This window comes from Solenopsis invicta, chromosome 4 (genome assembly GCF_016802725.1).
Source record: "Solenopsis invicta isolate M01_SB chromosome 4, UNIL_Sinv_3.0, whole genome shotgun sequence".
In the NCBI taxonomy this organism is placed as follows: domain Eukaryota; kingdom Metazoa; phylum Arthropoda; class Insecta; order Hymenoptera; family Formicidae; genus Solenopsis; species Solenopsis invicta.
Window position 1 is genome coordinate 12,310,443 of NC_052667.1, and position 21,820 is coordinate 12,332,262.

The window sequence follows — 21,820 nt, forward strand, 5'->3', positions numbered from 1 at the left end:
TAAGTGATTTCCTTAGTCATAATAAGATTTTTTAAGCTCCTATCAAATATGAGAAAAAAAACTAAAAATTTCAATTAAATTTCAAAAATATTTACCTTTATAATGTTTTGGCGCGCTGAGGGATCCAAACGTGTGATAATTGATTATACGCGTGGCGGATGCCAAGCTATTTGTTGACACGTGAGAGGAGGGTTTGCCACCACGTAGTCCTCCACAATGATTATTATTGTCTTCCAAAGTAGTACCTTCCTTCAAGATACTGCGTACTATTATCTTCTCTTGATCGCTAACAAACTGCGTGCGTGGTTTTGTACTCTGTAATCAAACGTAATGGAGGATTTCAATATTTTTTTGTAAATTGAAGAAATAAATTATGATTATGCCCTATATTTTTGAAATTATATACAGGGTAAGTAAGTGTCAAATATTTTATGGATGTATATATTCTCATCAATCAAACATTAAAAAAGTTTATATAAACATTGATTAGAAATGCTTAGTTGTTCAGTTAAACAGAATTTTATTGTGAAACGGTGTAATATTATGAAAACAAATTTTTTGTTTCCCTAATAGGTATCTGTAATCAAAATTCGATTATGAGCAGATTTCTTGAATAAATTAGATGTGGCAGGTGAGGTAATCTAATAACATCCATTCTCAACATCCATCCATGAATTTCTCTGTTGTTTAAATAACATGTAGTGTCCACTATGTGGTGTCTTTATAGTTTTTGAGGTTGGCCTCTGTTGCTATAGAGTTAAACCCATGCTTGATTTGGAAAATTGGGTAATTTTTGGTAATAATTTGTGCGTTTTAACTTACTTTTTTATATAATTGTATTAAATTATTTGAAGATACTTATGTACAGGGGGTTGTAGATGCATATAATTCAATCATTTGATACCTGTTTCAAACATCAATTCATTCAAAATATACATTGCACTATTTAGAATACATAGATTCATTGAAACAACTCATGTATGATTATTAAACTGCATGAAACTGCATAAACATTCAATAATACTTATATTAGCACAAAATTAACTTTTCAAAAACGCGCCAAATGTGAGCATGTATTGCTCAAATCCTAATTTTTTTCTACAAAACTCAAGTGGTAAAACATCTATTCTCATTGAAAAATTTTCTAATTCTAATGTAGTACTCTCTTTATTTTCTATACAAATTTAAGTACTATCTCTGTGTTATCATTGAACCATCTTCCTATTCCAAGTGGTATTTACTTAAAAATAAATATCTTAAATTTAATCCAACCTAAATGTATTTTTCCAAAAAAATGTATGAAATCTTTAAATTGCGCTACTTATAAGGAAAATATGTTGCTCTTTGAAATAACTGCTGTACTATTTTTAACAAATAAAATGCAAGTAATAGTATCTTTGTTTTTTAAATAAAATTGAAGTGGTGGTATCTTTCATTTTTTTTTTTTAATAAAATTCAAGTGGTACTATCTGTGTATTTTCATTGAAAAATCATTTTGTTCTAAACCAAGTGGATATATTTGATTCAAGAAAGTTTCAGTGAAATATAGCATATAACATTTAAGGGCTAACACCACCCTTGAGGTTTGAAAAAATTAATTCTTTTTTAAATAAATTATTAGTTTATACTTATAAAAATATGCTGTAAGTAGTTCTAGAACAAAATTTAAACTGTATTATATTGTTTGAGCTGATTGAATGAATTGTCTCTATGCGCCTACCGAGCAGCCCCGTCTTCTCTATGCTTTATAGGTATTTAGGCCTTATTTATGTACCGAAAATAAACCTTTGACTAATACAATATAGATGTCATTACTTGTACTATATCAGTAAATAGTTTTGGAATCGTCTGTGTTTATGCGACGCCATTATTTTTTCTGTGTGTATGCAACAAACTTGTCGCATAATATCCGAACACGATTGTCATGTAAATAAAATATGATTTCCATAACGATTTTTGTATTATACTGTATTAATTATAATTTATTCTTATGAACTATTTTATAAAATATATATATATATATATAATTATATATTAAGAAATATAATAACATAAACTTTTAGAATTAAACATAAACTTTTTATAAATCTTGTTTTTATAACAGATAGTATTTATTTTCTTTCTCTGACTTTCTTTGATTTTTTTTCTTCTAACAATCGTTCCTTTTCTGCTTGTTTTTTTTTCTTTTCCTCAATGATAATTTTTTTCGCAGATTGTTCCTCAGCCTTTTTCCGTTGCGCAGCTTTTCTTTCCTCTTGTCTTTTTACTTTTTCTAATTCTTTTCTTACTTTCTCTTCTTTCTTAGAGTGATAAGCCTGCCACTCATCTGATGTAGCCACAGTAGGTATTTTTTCAGTATTTTTCTTTTTATTTTTAGATGGTTTTTCTGGCCAAAACAAAGCCTTTTTAAATGGTGAAGAAATCATTTCTCTTGAAGAAATGATATTCGAGTCATTTATTTGATTTTGTGTATTATTTTGAATATCTAAAAATAGAAAGTGTAATTAAAAATTATTTTCTAAAAATTATGTAAATTAAAATTTTTGACATAAGTAAGCTTATATTATTTTACATTATTTTAAATATATAAATGTATAAATCAAAATGTATGGCATAAATACCTTTAAAATGTTTCAAACTACTATTACTTGATTGCTCTGTTTCAATATTTTTTGACAATCCTTGTAATAACTTATCGGCTGTATTATAATTGCGATTTAAGACAGAGTCTACATTATTTATATTTATTGAATCGATAATTTCAAAATCTATACCCTCGTTATAAAGTGTTTCTGAATTTTCTATTATTTCGATTGGAATATTGTTATCGTGATTTTCATTTTCTATATTTTCTATATTTAGAATTAAATTAGTTTCTTGAACATTATCTTCTATTCTTATAATAATAAAGACACCCAAACACATTTTAAAAAGTAATTATAAAAAGTCTTCTACTTTTACAGTTTGTTACTATATCTACAGTTATATTATAATTATACACAATTTTATAGCTTTTTATTATAATATTCGTAAAAAATTATAGTAAAAAGTTAGAGACTGAATATACCAGATAATCCTTTCATCATTTTCCAATACTCATATAATCCTTCATTCTTTATATCAATAAATAAACCTGTAGAGCCATGAAGCTCTGCAGTTTTGAATTTATGTAATATATCATTGCTATCATGTGTTTTTCAAAAAATTCCAAGTGTTTTTTTGCAATCTTTTTCGTAACTATTATCTGTTCCTTCCGTAACTATTATCTGTTGCTCAGGCATTTTTTCATTTTTGTTAAGAATGTTATAATTTACAGCATCTGCTGAAAAGGGCCACAAACCACAAGTCTTAAAACCATTTTGAACTATCTCAGCTAAATTTATAGAATCCACTGCTTGTTTTAATAATGGAGCAAAATTTTCTTTTTGCAAACGCTCAGGAGCATTATTTAATCTCCATTTATCTACTGTCTTCTTCCAGGATTGTTTTAAAGGATGAAATACCGACACATCTAAAGGTTGAAGTATATGGGTCGCATTAGGATACAGTGCTACAAGTTCAATTCCATTCGTGCAACAAAAGACACTTAATGGCATAGTTAAGTGAGATGAGTGACCATCCGCATATAAGATTATAGGCATTTGAATCTTCATAGCTACTAGCCATGGATAAAACACATTTGTTACATATTCGTAGAATGATTCTGCTGTCATCCATCCTTTTTCCGTTGAACCAACACTCCATCCAGAAGGAATTTTACTTGTAACACTAAATAGCATTCGCTTGTACCAATATAAAATCATTGGTGGAGCCATTTCTCCCTGAGCATTCACCATAAAAAGCGTTGTCAAACTTTCTTTCTCGTCTCCGTTAATAACTTTATAAACTGATTTTGATCCTCTTTTTGCGATAACCTGATCAGCTTTAGGACAAAGAAAAAATGCACTCTTATCGCAGTTAAATACTCTGGACGAATCAATTTCAACGAAATCTTTTTTTGCAAATGTGCATGCACTTCAGCGAACCAATTTCTTAAAACATCCTCTGTAGCTGAAGCACGAGTACGTGTCAAATTTTGGGCCACTCTGATGCATAATTCTGGATGACGTCTACAGAAACCTTCATACCAATGTCTACCAGGCCTATTATTTTTGAAAGGCGTTTCTCTTCCCAATTCAATTACTAATGAATGCACACTATCGAGCAGTTGATTTCTACTAACTGGAAAAGTCAGCGCAGCAGTAGATTATCCATTCTGTTATTTGTGATTCTTCTTCTTTTGTTAAAATAGTTGGTGGGCCTTTAGAACACTCAACAGGCTAGATATTTTTCGCTTTGCGAAATAAAATAAAACGTGCTTTTCGGAATATTGTACATTTGTGATGCATCTCTCAGCGACATGCCACTTTTCATATGCTTCAAAGCAGCATTTATATTCTCTTGCGCATATTTTTTTATTTTTTTTTATTTTTGGCATGTTTATAATGTAAAGAACAATTTATTTAATTATTTAGTGTCAATGCAAATAAATTGCAAGGTTATGTATGGCGTTCATGTCTCGATTAGAATATATCTTTTCAAACTATTGAAATATATATTTATAAATATTAATCTAATATTGATGATTCCATTAAATAACATTATTTATAAAAATACTTACGGAATTAATCTCAAAAATGATTCAGTAATCCGATTTAGTTATTGGTACTTTTTAACTACGTGTCGTCGAAGCGAGTTGTACCGGTAACTAAGTACACAATCAGTTACTAGGCAGTTACGTCAATTATTGTACAAGTAACTAAATTCGCAAAATGTATTAAAAAATATTGTTTATATTAATTAAAAATCATTTGTGTAATTATTCTACATCTTATCCGACTTTGACAATGTTAATAAACTTTTGTTTGTAAAAGAAAACTGAGAAATAAAGTAATAATTAATTTAATAACTAAGACGAGTTTTCTTAAGAAACTTTTAAGAATATTCTTAAAATATGTCCTTCACCTAATTGCGTAACATAAATTAATTTTTTTACTGGACGTTAATTTTTATAATATTTGAAATGTTTTTCTATAAAAATATCCATAAATTATAGATTTGCAATAAAATTTTGATATTATAATAGAAATATATTTGAGATTAATAATAATAAATTTATATGTAAATATTCAGATATAGGGACATGTCCGGCAATCGGTACTTTTATCTTACAATTAGTATTACAAATCAGTATTAGTCTATGTAGTTCTTGCCTTCCATTCATTTTGTATTCCATTCATTTTATTACTTTCCGTTACTACTCCAAACTACTCTCTCTCTCTCTCTTGTATCTGCGTACAGCACTTTGCGCTCTCTTTTCTGTCAGCGGATCAATCTTTTTTTTTGTTAGCGCATCAAATTCTTTTATTTTACGCTTTATTGTTGTGTCCTCGACCACTATTCATTTAATGAATAAATTATTATTTTTTTTTTTTTTTACCTTAAACACTGGGTATGATCAATTCGAACACCTGACCAACCGACGAGCCTTATCCGGACCCCGAATTCCCGCATCACACCGCACGAAACCGCGTATCGTTACAAAGATATAATTCATTTTATAACACAACAAACATATTTAATATCATTATGTAGAGGAGAAAAGGATAATATAGCACCCATTTTCATTTTATTGAATAACTATATTTGTAATTAATATTTTCTGTTGAAACTTGAATGATTACATTCATCAGAGTATTGTTTGACAGATTCTAGACTCAAAGTAATGAAATATTTATTATTTAGGTCGTGATTTATAAAAATCTAATGCACTGCATAATCGGTGGAAGAAAAAAAGTGGTTGTAATACGGTTATCCATAAAAATAATTTTAAAAAATTACACAACTTGTGCAAGAATTTATTGCAAAAAATATTACCTCAGCCATGGTCAAGTTGGCTAAGACACCTGTACCGGAGATTCGGGAGGTCCCAGGTTCGTATCCTGGCTCATGTGATATTTTTTGCAATAAAAGGTACGATGTATAGTCGTGAGCTAAAAGGTTGCAACACATTTTCTTTGATGGTAGATGGTTTGATGCTTAATTGGTTGGATCCACAGGTAAGAACCAATGACGTTCGCCGTTTGATGAGCAAGTCTACATTTCAAAAACAATTGAAGAAAATGTGTTGCAACCTTTTAGCTCACGACTATACAGGCCTACAGAAAATTTAACAATTGACGAGCAACTTTTTCCTTTTCGAGGTAGAACTAAGTTCACACAATACATCTCATCAAAACCAGCTAAATATGGAATAAAAGTTTGGTGGATATGTGACGCGAAAAACTCTTATCTGCTGAAGGGCTTGATTTATACTGGCAAAACGGGAAATGTACGTGAGGTAAACCAGAGTGAAAGAGTTGTGAAAGAGCTCGCAGTTTTGTACAGAGGATCCGGTAGAAACATTTGCATGGACAATTTCTTTACATCATTGCCGCTCGCTAAGCATTTGCTTTCATGGAATCTAACAATCGTTGGCACTTTGAAGAAAAACAAACCTTATATACCTAAAGCAATGGCACCCTCCAAAACCAGAGAGGAATTATCGACGTTGTTTGGATTTCATGAGAAAACAGTGTTATGTTCTTACGTGCCAAAAAAGAATAAAACTGTGATATTACTCTCCACTATGCATTCGAATATGGTAGTGTCCGATGATGCGAAGAAAAAACCAGAAATGATTTTATATTATAATAGATATAAAGCAGGAGTAGACACTATGGACCAGATATTATGCAGATATATCACTCATCGGCGCACAAATAGATGGCCATTAGCTTTTTTCTACAACATTGTCGGTATTGCCTGCTGCGTACCTCATTTATTATGAAAATAATAAAATGATAAAGAAAAAGACCAATCAACGTAGAATATTTTTAAAACAACTAATTAAAGAGCTCGCTGTGCCGACAATTGAAGATCGCTCTCAAAATGTGCAAATAATGAGAAATTATTCTACAAAGTTGGCAGTTGAGAGCATTCTTAACAAACAAATTTCTTCTGCTTCCGCGGTCGAGCTTTTTTCTGGATCTCAGCCGCGGTTAGATCACACCGGTAGAAAAGTCGTAACTGATTCCTGTCATATTTGCCAGAAACAATTAATAAAAAACGTAGGAAAACTAGAAAATTTTGTGTAGTTTGTGGCAAACCCGTATGTGATGAGCATGCGGAAACGATGACTCAATGTAGAGAATGCGATGAATAAGTGAATAAGTCAATAAAAATTTAAATATTTCGTTTCAAAATCATTTATTTAACATCACTGTCATGATACTAAATGAAAATTGTACGATTGAATAAGAAATTATACAGAAATCATACAATTCTATGCATGGGTACCGGGGTACCCCGAAAATTCCTGTTAAGTTGTTTAAATTAAACCAATAATTTTCTTTATTCCTAATAAAAAAAATAAAATCTGAAAACATATTTTGATAGAAAAATAACCAAAACGCGACGATCGAGGTGGATTTAAAAAAATTTTTATTGGAACATAAACAATTTTCAAGAATGTGCGCCGATGGGTACCCGGGTACCCGGGTGTGCACATAAGGGTTAAACGGCACGGTGCCAAACTTTAAGTATTGTAAAGGTTCCATGAAATCTCTATTAATATCTTGCGTTCAGTTTAATTGACAAGAAGTAATGTCAATTGCAAACTCGTTAAAACATCAATTATCTGAATAAAAAAAGTGTCTATTTTTTAAATATATTTTATGTGTAAACAAATAAATTGATAAATAAAATCAATATTAATTATGTTATCTGATCAAATAATATTAAAAGCTTTCCAAACAATTCCAAAACTTCTTTGTCAAAAGTTTTATCAAAAACAATATTGGAAAAAATTTACATTTAAAATTTGCATATAATACATTTGACAGCAAAATTAAATCATCTATTCCGACTCCGAAAAATAGGCGTAATTCAAGAGAGTGTAACTTTGTCAAAAATGATCGTAAAAAAATGTTAAAGAAAGCATTTTGGAGCTTGAAATCTCTAATTTTGAGATTGATAATCGCATCATTAAGCGATTTACAGATTGTTTACGAAGTTACGCGGATTCAAATGGGGATAGGTCAAATCTCTAAATTTTTTACAAATTCAGTCAACAAATACGCAAATTAAAAGTAAAAATTCATGCTTTCAAATGCTGTAAACTGTATTTGTTTGGGATTTTTATTTCACGCTGTGCAACTTGGCAAAATTTTCACAAGATTTTGATATTTGTCGGATTCTTTTTACGAAATTTGCAAAGCTCCACGGCGTGAAATAAAAATTCCCCAAAAATTTTACGATTTTTATTCACTGAATTATTCAACATTGATGCAAAAAAGGCCATTTTTACTTCAGTGTTGCATAACTTAGTGAAAAAAATTGTACAACGCTCAACAAGTAAGCAAATTGAAGGTAAAGATTCACGCTTTCGATTACTGTAAATCACATTTGCGTACAATTTTTATTTCATGTTGTAGAGCTTTGCAAAATTTGTAAAAAATTTAGAGATTTGACCCATCCCCATTTAAATCTGCGTAACTTCGTAAACAATCTGTAAATCGTTTAATGACTTATCAATCTTAAAATTAAAGATTTCCTGCTCCAAAATGCTTTCTTTAACATTTTTTTACAATCATTTATGACAAAGTTATACTTTCTTGAATTACGCCTATTTTTTGGAGTCGGAATAGATGATTCTTTAATTTTGCTGTCGAGTGTATTATATGCGAATTTCAAATAAAAATTTTTTTCAATATTGTTTTTGATAAAACTTTTGAGAAAAAAGTTTTGGAAATGTTTGGAAAGCTTTTAATATTATTTGATTAAATAACATAATTAATATTGATTTTATTTATCAATTTATTTGTTTACACATAAAATGTATTTTAAAAACACACATTTTTTTTCATTCAGATAATTGATGTTTTAACGAGTTTGCAATTGACATTACTTCTTATCAATTAAATTGAACGCAAGATGTTAATAGAGATTTTATGGAACCTTTACAATACTTGAAGTTTGGCACCGTGTCGTTTAACGGTGCTCGTCAAAACGCCCGGCCCGCCGCTTGGTTGCGCCACCCTTAATGACGCCAACATCACACCCTGTGGTTGGATACTTTCAAACACTCACCGTTTAAAAACCATTGACCCCTCAACATTTTGCTATTAACATTTTTGACTCAATTTTTCACGAGGAATACGTACGTGCAAAATCTCCCGAGCAACCTGAATCACCCTGTATAATAATAAATGTGTTTATCACAACAATAAATTTTTTCTAAATGGCATATAGTACAATATTATTTTTCGTGGCACAAATTATCACAAAATGAGCACTAAATAATTCTATATGTAACGTTCAATTTTGCTCATGGTCCTGCTAGCTTGACAGAGATTGCCATTACATAAATGTTTATTATTTTCTTATATGCGATATTCCGTGTATTCATTGTTTATATTTATTGGCTTACGCTATTATCAACGCGAACAGATCAGTGATCTTAATTATTTCACACATCAGCACTCTTCTGTTTACATTAGTGTTTATCTTAATAACCAATCACATGAGACTTCAATGTCTCTCACGAAAAGTACACTTCAGACATTTACAAATTAGAACATCAGCCAGCTACTTATGATTAACCCTTGTCTGTATTATTATTAACTATGTGGGATTATTGGTAAGGATTGTGTTACATATTTGCATTGCGAAATAGAAGTATAAACTTGAGAATAAGAGGCACGCGAGTCGCGTGTATAAGTTACGCGTCGAAGGCGTGTAAGGTGCGCCGGAGCAAGCCGGAGCGCGAGTAGGGAGCAGGGATAAAGGATCGAGGATTCACAGATAGTCGTCGACCATCGTACGAGAAACCTGTAATTACTCCGAATATTCCGCAAGCTGTATCACACTATCGTACCCAATAAATATATAATTATATTCTTTAAGAAAATATAACAGTTGGCGACGAGGATTAAACTTTCGAAACGCAGTATGCAGTCGAGCGAATATGCACGTGGTGTGTGCGTGTTGGAACTCTGTGGCGGTGCGCGGAGACAACGCGACACAGAACACCCGTGAAAGAAATACTCGGTGAGCATACGAGTGAATACGCGCTGGTGTGTGTGGGTGTATAAGTACTTTGCTCAGTGCGTGAGATATCGTGGTACAAAATAAAAAAAAATTGAATTAGTCGATAATGCCTAGCGATAGAATCGGAAGTGTGTCCGCAGGGTCAACGGCGAGCGGAAGCAGTAATATTCCGATGAGTCATGCTCCAGGATACAACGTCATGAATGTGGATTTCTTTGACCCGAAGCAGCAGACTTTTCAAAGATGGTTGCAACGGTTGGAAAGAGCATTTAAAGTTTTTCAAATACAAGAGGGGCAAGAAAAATCCGCTTATTTGCTACATTACATTGATGTGGAAGCGTTCGGGATTCTGTGTGATCGACTAGATTCGGAGAACCCTTATCAATTACCGTTTGTAGCATTGGTCAATAAACTTAAAGAATTTTATGCCCCAGAACCTTTGGAAATCGCGGAAATTTTTGTCTTCCGCAAACGGACACAACGGCCTGAGGAAAATGTCCAGGAATATATGGCAGCATTACAAAAACTGTCATTGTACTGTAAATTCGGAGAATATTTGAAGACAGAACTGCGTAATCAATTCGTTTTTGGATTGCGTAATCAACGGATCCAAGGACGATTATTGGAAACGGCGAATTTGACCATGGAATCAGTCCTGAAGACGGCCAGCGGAATGGAGTTGGCGAAGAAGGGCGTGAGCGAGTTAAAGGCGGTGACTACGGCGGTAGTGGATTATGTCGGAACGGGCGCGAAGTCAGTTAAGAAAATAACGAAGAAGGAGGCCAAACCAAAGAACCAATGGAAAGCGTACAAAACTGAAAAAAAGAACACGTTCAATGGAAATAATAAAGCAAAGATTCAATCATCGCGTAATTGTAAGACAAACAATATTATTTGTTACAGGTGTGGACAAAATCATCTGGCATCGGATTGTACTCTACCTCGGTACGTTAAATGCAATGAGTGCAGCGGTCGAGAACATTTGCAGAAAGTTTGTAAAAAGAAAAATCAGACGCAATTGTTAGAAGAAGTCTATAAGTTAGACGGAACGGAGCATATACACATGCGAGATAAATACACGGTCTCTCTCTGTCTGGAAAACAAGAAGGTCGAATTCGAAGTCGATTGCGGCGCAGCAGTAACACTGGTAAGCGAGAAATGGTTAAGACGCGTGCTTTCGCGTACGAAAATTTTCAAAACAGAATTGAAACTGCGATCGTATTATAAGGAACAGTTTGTGCCGTTAGGTTATGTGAAAGTCAAGGTCCGTGATGTTGATGGTATGCGCGAATTGAATACGTATGTAGTTCGTTATGATCAAAATCTGTTATTAGAACGCGAATGGATTAATCAATTAAAACTTTTGAAAAATGTTAAAGCAAGTTTAAAGGATATAGAAAATATTAAAGCGCTCGAAGTTAGCGGTGAAAACCAATTAGAATCCTCATTTAAGAAATATTTAAATATTGTGAGCAAAGAATTTTTGTCCATGCAACAAGTAGAAGCACATTTAAAATTAAAAGAAAATGCGAAGCCGGTATTTTTGAAAAGTCGCGCAGTCCCATTTAAATTAAAAGAAAAAGTAGAAGCCGAGTTAGAAAAATTGGTCGAAGCAAAGATTTCGGAAAAGGTCGAATCGTCAAGATGGGCGACGCCTATTGTTCCGGTGTTAAAAAAGAATGGGCAAATTCAAATATGTTGGGATTTTAGCGTCACGGTGAACCCTTTATTAATCGTGGACAAACATCCTTTACCCACTGTGGAAGAACTCTTTGCGTCTATGTCCGGCGGGATAATTTTCTCTAAAATAGATTTGAAACAAGCATACCTACAACTACCGATAGCAGAGCAGGACAGAGAAGTGTTGACTTTGAACATACACAAGGGCTTATATAAATGTAATCGCTTGATGTACGGGGTAGCATCGGCACCGGCTATCTGGCAACGCACAATAGAAAGTATATTAAATTGCATTCCAGAAACAGCCGTATTTTTAGATGATATAAGAATTTCGGGAAGAAATCTAAAAGAACATATGGAACGACTACGGTTAATATTCGAACAGTTATCGAAATATAACGTACACATAAATAAAGATAATTGTGAATTTTTAAAAGAAAGTATTACATACTGTGAATATGAAATTGAAAAACACGGGATTTCTAAGGAAAAACAAAAAAATTGAAGCAATACGCAAAATGCCTAGACCAACCAATATCATAGAATTGAGAGCGTTTATTGGATTAATAAATTATTACGGTCGTTTTATTAAAAATTTAAGTAATCTCTTACGTCCATTTAACAATTTGTTAAAAAAGAATGTTGCATTTAAATGGTCTAAAAAGTGTGAAGCATCGTTCATTAAAGCAAAGATAGAATTTGAAAGTAGTAAAATATTAGTACCGTTCAATTCAAAGTTGCCTTTAATATTAGCCACCGACGCCAGCCCGTACGGAGTGAGTGCAGTGTTGTCACACATATACCCGGATGGAACCGAACGAATCATCCAATGTGCGTCAAACTCACTCACTGATACGCAAAAGAAGTACGCGCAAATAAATAAAGAGGCGTATGCTATTATCTTCGGAGTAAAAAAATTTCACCAATTCCTATATGGAAATCATTTCACTTTAATTACTGATCACAAGCCACTAGCACAAATTTTTAATCCGCAGAAGGAATTGCCAGCATACAGCGCGATGCGTATGCAACATTACGCGGTATTTTTGCAAGCATTTAATTTTAAAATAAAATATAGAAAATCAAAGGATCACGGTAACGCGGACGGTTTCTCACGTTTACCCGTGACGAAGAAACGTTTTGGGGGGTATGATCCTATTGACATATTTCAGATCAAGAATGTAGAAACCTTGCCCGTAACAGCAAAAGAAATACGAACCGAAACAAAGAGAGATAAAACACTATTAAAATTATTAGAAGCTTTAGAAAAAGGGAAAAGTCTTGTACCATTAGGATACCAGGATAACGAGTTAGCGTTACAGAGTGGAATCATTTTGAGAAAGGAGAGAGTTGTAATCCCTGAATTATTTAGAAATAGAATATTGAAAGAATTGCACGCAGGTCATTTTGGCTGCGTTAAAATGAAAAATTTAAGCAGAAATTTTTGCTGGTGGCCTGGGATCGATAAAGACATTGAAGCATTAGTTAAAAATTGCAAAGCATGCAATACTTTTAGTAATAATCCAAATATTAAAATTAAGCACCGTTGGGAGCCGGCAACGGAACCTTACCAACGTGTGTACATAGATTTTGCGGGACCCTTTATGGGTCATAATTTTCTGATTCTTGTAGACGGTTTTACTCCATGGCCGGAAGTACATTTGATGAAAAGTATCAACGCGGAAAAGACTATTGAAAAATGTCTGGAAATATTTACTACCTTCGGATTACCGCAAGTTTTAGTATCAGATAACGGTCGAACGTTTATATCAAAAGAATTCAAACTTTTTCTAAATCAGAATAGAATAGTTCACAAATGTACAGCGCCGTATAATCCAGCTACGAACGGATTAGCGGAACGTTTCGTACAGACGTTAAAACAAGGCTTACGGAAATTAAGCACAACAGAAAAGGATGTAAAGGTAAATGTGCAAAAACTTTTATTTCATTACCGATTGTCAGCACACTCGGAATTAAAAAAATCGCCGGCCGAGTTAATGTTCGGCAGAAACGGTTAAATAGTAGATTAAACCTAATTTTCCCAAAGGCGGAAATAGAAACAAAATGTCAGGAAATGAAATTAGTAAATGTTAAACAATTCAAGATAGGAGAAAGCGTGGCGGTTCGAGAGTACCTAGATAAAAACATTCAATGGCGTTTCGGATTTGTAATAGAAAAATTAGGAAAAATTATAAGATACATTATAAGATAAAATTACAAGACGGAACAATTTGGAAGCGCCACGTCAATCAAATGCGTGCGATAGGACGAGACCTCGCTGAGGAAACTCAGGCACCGGTTTTAGATTATTACAGTCCGGTCGTGAGCACAAGATCTAGTACTGAAAACGCGAAGGAAAAAGCGAATATGCGAAACGGTGGTACCAGAGAGAGAGAGAGAGAGAGAGAGAGAGAGAGAGAGAGAGAGACCAATGAACATGGCCGCAGAGCGACCTGTACAAGAGATACAGCGCAACTCCAAGGAAACAATACAGGTGCCGGATGAGACTGTGCACCCTGAAGGAACAGCAACTGCAGCGAGTCAAGAGCGACCAGTGCGGAAGCGTAAACCACCGGAGCGGTTTAAATATTAAGAAAATGTTGCGTATGATTATTGTTTTGTATGTCCCTTCTCTTTGCTTCTTTTTAAGTACGGGGAGAAGAGATGTTACATATTTGCATTGCAAAATAGAAGTATAAACTTGAGAATAAAAGGCACCCGAGTCGCGCGTATAAGTCACGCGTCGAAGGCGTGTAAGGTGCGCCGGAGCAAGCCGGAGCGCGAGTAGGGAGCAGGGACAAAGGATCAAGATAGTCGGATTCACAGATAGTCGTCGACCATCGTACGAGAAACCTGTAATTACTCCGAATATTCCGCGAGCTGTATCACACAATCGTACCCAATAAATATATAATTATATTCTTTAAAAAAATATAACAGATTGATTCCTGCGTAAATGATGAGAAGTCGGTTTCTTTTATGTAATTTAATCCCAGCAAAATATATAGTAACTTACAATGTATTCGATAAGTATATTTAAATTTTTATGTGTATCTCATAAACATAACACCGTGTAAGTATATGTGTATAATTTGTGTGTATAATATTTTGGAGTAATTAAAATAAAGCAAGTGTGATATTTAAAATGTTATGTAGGCAGGTTTGGTCGCCAAGTAGACCGGAAGTGAGTCGAGATGGATCGTTTAGCTGTCACTCCAAAGGTGCCGGGCAAAGAAAACTTCGCTGTCTACTACTCCGGCTGGAACTCGTATTTTGCCTGGTCGTTTGTGGCCGCGGAGAACGTGGGAGTTTGTTCTCCTTCTCTTTCTTCTTCTTCTTCTTCGGCAAATTCATGTCTGTCTGTGTAGCTACAGATGATAGTTTCAGCCAAGTCTGCGTAGACGCGTAGCTGACCAAAGCCTTGGATCACAAGATGGTCCGGTCCGGCCTTGCCGGAATATCAATAGGAATCAATTCGCATAGAAAATATTCGATCCCGGGGTCAGTTACCGCGTAAGGCGTCTCTGTACTATGCCCGCACAGGGCACAGTCTTGAAGATTCCATGAATCCCACCGAAATAATCGCGTTTATTTGAAAGAGATGTTTTTCAGTGTCTTGGGTTACAATAATTGAGATTGAATGGCACTGCCGACACCACCGCTAGGTAGCCATTGAGGCGCCGATTTGCAGCCACACCGACAGCCAGAGGGAACAGACCCACTTGCACCGGCTGACACTTTAGCCTCACTTATCGGCGTACGCCAAGCCAAGACGACGAATGGGGAGCTCTACTGTCTCCTTCTTTCTCAAGCGGTCTATCTCCTTCTCGACCTATCCTCTTCTGTCTCGAGCGTTCTTTTTCTTTCTTGTTACAGGCGCAGCTTTGCTTTCAACTATACGATTTGAGATTTTCGTATCGCGGAGCCGCGTTACGACGCGAGCGCGCTATGTATTAATATATATACGTTTCCTACTTATACATATAGAAAAAATACATGACGATATATCGATTTTTTTATCTTAATGGTATATTAATAAAATAAAAAAGAAATTGAAAAAAAATATAGCTGTATTGAGCATGAAACATTTATAAATATAATTAATCCATATACATGTTTACAGAAAATGCTTAATTATTTCTAAATTACAATGTAGAAATATTGCAGCATGAAATATATTACACATATTCAGCATGATGACACTTTAAATAAAAAACCAAACGGTACTGAAATAATTAAAAAAATTGTTTGACTTTTTATTTAAAATGTTACCATGCTGAATGTGTAATATTTCATACAGCACTATTTCTACATCATAATTTAAAAATTTAATTGTGCATTTTTGTTAACATTTACTTGAATTAATTTTTTTATAAATGTTTTACGTATAGCACAGCTAAAAGTATTTTTCCTAATTATTGAACAATTTCTTTCCAAATTTAATTTTATATCATTAAGATTCGCCTATCGCATATCGTTATATTTTTACCAAAATACTATTTCAAAATTAATGGAACAATTATCAACATTTAATAAAAGGTCAATACTTTTACATTTATTTTTCTAAATGTACCTACACAATTGCTGCTTACAATATTTGGTCATATAATTTAATACATGTTGTCCTATCGGGAAATGTCACGCGTCTCATTGCCAATTCGATAACTCCAGATCTGAAGTCACATACAGCTGTTACTGTTGCTGCAACATGATTTCGAATCTTGAGATTCTTTAGTCGAACTCTGGCGATTACTATATTCAGTACTTTAATATAGTAATTAAAAAATGTGTTAATATTTAAGTCCTCTCTTGACCACCATGCGCGTTTTTTATTTAAAATGTATCACGTAACAAAAAATTATGCTTATTTTTTTATATGAAATAAATACAACTATTGCCGAAATTATTTTTTTTCGATAACCTATTTTTTACATTTACTTTATTTTACATAAATATTTATTTACACAAACGTACATAGTGTTCCTCAACGGAAACCGCGAGAAGGTGGTGGTCTTTTCCGTCAGGAAAATAATGTAAAAAATTCTTATCTATACTTAAAAGTAATAAGAATTGAAAGTAATATTTAATCAGCTACATTGTTTTACAATATTAACCAGTCACATAAAAAATGGAATTAGTTAACATTGCAAAATAATATAACTGATTAAATATTACTTTCAAAATAAATTTTTTACATTTTTCTCTGTGTGTGTGTGTGCGTGCGTGTGCGTGTGTGTGTGTGTGTGTGTGTGTGTGTAACTTTATGTTTTTTACACGCTCGTTCTTTTTGAACAATGTCCTTACGGACAAAATATTTTGCACATGAACTTTTTCGAGTGATGTTCTTACGGACATAACATTTTGCACACTCTTTCGAGCGATGTTCCTACGGACAAAATATTTTACACTATTTCGAGCAATGTCCTTACGGACAAAATATTTTTTCGAGCAATTTTGCTTTCATAAAACTGAATCTAAATCATTACTGTTACTGCTTTATCTTTATTATAATGAATATTTCTAGTAATTAAACATTTAGACCTAGTTTATAATGATAAAAAAATAAATATAATTTGTTATAATATTTGTAATATTTTTAATTACACAAACTGAGTCTTAGAAGTATTTCGCTTTCACAAAACTGAATTTAAATTATAAGTTATTGCTTTATCTTTATTATAATGAATATTCCTGGTGATTAAACGTTTAGACTTAGTTTATAATGATAAAACAAAAAATTATAATAAAATAAAGAATAGTGAACTCAAGAGCCACGCAGGATGTCGGGTGCAAATAAATAACGAAAGACTTCAATGTCAAGCAGGCAAACGTTTCGACCTTTAATAACGGTCTTCTTCAGTGATAATACAAGTCTACAAAAAAACAATCGCACTAATTAAGAAATGAATTCGTCGGAATAAACAAATAAAAATCGAAAAATTAAAACTAAAAACAAAGTTACCAAAAAGATAGAGATTACATCTTATTATAGCGTCTTAGCATAATGATATTGTGAACACAGAGCGTGTGCCGAGACAAGAGTTTTGTGAAACAACATCGATTGGTTGCTAACAAATGAATAAATAAATAAATAAGACAATGATGTTAAAATGATGACTATAAAGTTCGTGGCATACAACAGTGAAAATAAATAGTTAAAAAAGAAGAAGTATAAGCGGAATATAAGTAAAAAGATTCTAATAAATAAATAAGAAAGCTGTACAAATCATTAGATATAAAATTGTAAAAAATCATTCTAAAAGTAATGTAAATTCAAAAAAGGAAAAGAGGAGATAAGTCAAAGCGAAAATCAAATACAGATTACCTCTAAGTACCAAAACTCGTGTCACAGCCTTGAGATGGGATGTTACATCTCGGTGAGAATAGATACAAATAATATAGACCGAAACAAGATAGCCTTGGTAGCCCGAACGAAAGGAATAGAAGGAGAAGGGGTGATGAACCTAAGAAGGGGGAATACGCTCGAGAATAGGAAGATACGCATCCGAGAGAAGTTCGGTATCGCTCTGTTTATTGAGTCCGTGCATTTGATTTTTGATGTGTAGCATCTCGGATATAGATCTTTTGACATAAGATGGCTCCTTGTCTAAAATTTTTACGTTCTCCCAATCAAATTCGTGATTTTCTCCGATGCGATGTAACGAAATAACTGAAGGAGAACTGGCCTTCCTAATGTCTGCTTTATGTTCGCTAACTCTTGTTTATAATTGACGTTTCGTCTGTCCCATGTAAGAAGAATCACAGTCCTTACAATTAATTTTGTAGACCACGTCATTACAAGAAAGACGCTCTGTATGATCTGTATGATCTGTCGTTATAAATTTATTAAGTTTAGAAGGGATTGTGAACGCAACACTGCAGTCAAACTTACATGCGAAAGACGAAAATTTCTCTGATACCGACTCAATGTAAGGGATCGTAAAAAATCTTCTAACACGTTTATCCTCAACGTAGGTGTCATCTTTATAAAAAAGGTGTTTAAGTCTGGAATTTATCATGGAGAAGATAAAATTTAAAGGATAGTTATTTTCCAATAAAATGTTAACTAAATTTATGAAGTTCTTACAATGAAATTGAGGATGTGATAATAACAGTAACTTGTCAACCAAACCAAAAATAACACCCTTTTTATGACACAGGGGATGGTGTGAGAAAAAATTTAAGTATCTTCCTGAGAAAGTTGGTTTGCGGTATTGATCGAAAATAATCCTATTATTCACATTTATAAGCATAACATCAAGAAAACTGATTTTTCCCTCGATCTCTCTCTCCATAGTAAATTGTAAACGGTCATGCATGGAATTAAACGTGTCAAGAATGCTCGATAGCGAATTAGCCGGGGCTGCTAATATAATGTCATCTACATATCTGCAGTAAAAAGGTAGATGAAAAGAAAGGAGTTTTAACGCCTTACACTCCAAATCCTGCATGACCAGGTCCGCTAAAATAGGAGACAGCGGTGATCCCATCGGCAGACCGAAGATCTGTTTATAGCAAGTATTATTAAATTTAAAATATGTGGAATCTATTATTAAATTTAGAGCTTTAAGAAATTCATTGACCGAAACAGTAGTATTTTTTGAAATCAGATCCCATCTGGTCGTGACGCTTTCCACCGCTAAGTTTTTTGGAACGTTGGTGAACGATCACCGCTGTCTCCTATTTTAGCGGATCTGGTCATGCAGGATTTGGAGTGTAAGGCGTTAAAACTCCTTTCTTTTCATCTACCTTTTTACTGCAGATATGTAGATGACATTATATTAGCAGCCCCGGCTAATTCGCTATCGGGCATTCTTGACACGTTTAATTCCATGCATGATCGTTTACAATTTACTATGGAGAGAGAGATCGAGGGAAAAATCAGTTTTCTTGATGTTATGCTTATAAATGTGAATAATAGGATTATTTTCGATCAATACCGCAAACCAACTTTCTCAGGAAGATACTTTAATTTTTTCTCATACCATCCCCTGTGTCATAAAAAGGGTGTTATTTTTGGTTTGGTTGACAAGTTACTGTTATTATCACATCCTCAATTTCATTGTAAGAACTTCATAAATTTAGTTAACATTTTATTGGAAAATAACTATCCTTTAAATTTTATCTTCTCCATGATAAATTCCAGACTTAAACACCTTTTTTATAAAGATGACACCTACGTTGAGGATAAACGTGTTAGAAGATTTTTTACGATCCCTTACATTGAGTCGGTATCAGAGAAATTTTCGTCTTTCGCATGTAAGTTTGACTGCAGTGTTGCGTTCACAATCCCTTCTAAACTTAATAAATTTATAACGACAGATCATACAGATCATACAGAGCGTCTTTCTTGTAATGACGTGGTCTACAAAATTAATTGTAAGGACTGTGATTCTTCTTACGTGGGACAGACGAAACGTCAATTAAAAACAAGAGTTAGCGAACATAAAGCAGACATTAGGAAGGCTAGTTCTCCTTCAGTTATTTCGTTACATCGTATCGGAGAAAATCACGAATTTGATTGGGAGAACGTAAAAATTTTAGACAAGGAGCCATCTTATGTCAAAAGATCTATATCCGAGATGCTACACATCAAAAATCAAATGCACGGACTCAATAAACAAAGCGATACCGAACTTCTCTCGGATGCGTATCTTCCTATCCTCGAGCGTATTCCCCCTTCTTAGGTTCATCACCCCTTCTCCTTCTATTCCTTTCGTTCGGGCCACCGAGGCTATCTCGTTTCGGTCTATATTATTTGTATCTATTCTCACCGAGATGTAACATCCGATCTCAAGGCTGTGACACGAGTTTTGGTACTTAGAGGTAATCTGTATTTGATTTTCGCTTCGAACTTATCTCCTCTTTTCCTTTTTTGAATTTACATTACTTTTAGAATGATTTTTTACAGTTTTATATCTAATGACTTGTACAGCTTTCTTATTTATTTATTAGAATCTTTTTACTTATATTCCGCTTATACTTCTTCTTTTTTAACTATTTATTTTCACTGTTGTATGCCACAAGCTTTATAGTCATCATTTTAACATCATTGTCTTATTTATTTATTTATTCATTTGTTAGCAACCAATCGATGTTGTTTCACAAAACTCTTGTCTCGGCACACGCTCTGTGAGGTTGTTCACAATATCATTATGCTAAGACGCTATAATAAGATGTAATCTCTATCTTTTTGGTAACTTTGTTTTTAGTTTTAATTTTTCGATTTTTATTTGTTTATTCCGACGAATTCATTTCTTAATTAGTGCGATTGTTTTTTTATAGACTTGTATTATCACTGAAGAAGACCGTTACTAAAGGTCGAAACGTTTGCCTGCTTGACATTGAAGTCTTTCGTTATTTATTTGCACCCGACATCAAGCGTGGCTCTTGAGCTCACTATTCTTTATTTTATTTTAATTATAAGAGCCTTGTAACAAAACGCCCCTCCACCTCGCGCGCACGGCCACTCCGCTCCGTCCACCCGAGCAATACACCGGCAGAACGCCACGTGCGCGCACCGAGCTGACCTGCCGTCGCGATCACGCGGCAGCACGCGCGCCGCCCGTGGCGTTCGACAACGCTCCCACTCCGGGCCAGCCGACCGAACGCACGGATTGGTCCGCCCAACCGTGCGTTCGGATATATAAGCCGGCAGTGGGAACGCCGAGAGAGATCTTCCCGGTCCGCCGAATCCGACAGGTCGAGCATCCTCGACCGCACTCCGACTCCCAAGAGGACGAGAATACTCGCCTCATCCTGACTCCCCTCGACGAGCATCCTCGTCGTTCCGGCTAGCCGAGTATCCTCGGCTAATCCTGTCATACCGCATACCGTACACAACCAATCACGGCGAGCATCCTCGCCGTAGCCGAGTATCCTCGGCTAATCCGGTCATACCGAACACCGTACACAGCCAATCACGGCGAGCATCCTCGCCGTGCTCCGTAGCCGAGTATCCTCGGCGAATCACCGCCCACGACGAGCATCCTCGTCGAGTCCGCAGGCTGGG

The 21,820-nt window shown here is 34.1% G+C and overlaps 1 protein-coding gene and 1 long non-coding RNA gene across 8 annotated transcripts in view; one reads left to right on the forward strand and one right to left on the reverse strand.

The window, feature by feature from the left end:
• LOC105196676 (potassium voltage-gated channel protein Shab) overlaps positions 1-21,820 on the reverse strand; it is a 747,097-nt gene that overhangs the window by 156,519 nt on the left and 568,758 nt on the right. For 5 of the 7 annotated variants that reach the window (XM_039448786.1, XM_039448787.1, XM_039448788.1 and 2 more), the window contains one exon: positions 96-315. In XM_039448786.1, coding sequence (XP_039304720.1) covers positions 96-315 — 220 coding nt within the window. Of the gene's footprint in view, positions 1-95; positions 316-21,820 lie in introns of those variants that run through there. The other 2 variants (XR_005574686.1, XR_005574687.1) reach the window with 2 other exon arrangements.
• On the forward strand, positions 20,595-21,137 carry LOC120357670. Its single transcript, XR_005574688.1, has 3 exons — positions 20,595-20,634; positions 20,893-21,004; positions 21,094-21,137. It is a non-coding gene; the product is annotated as an uncharacterized LOC120357670 (long non-coding RNA).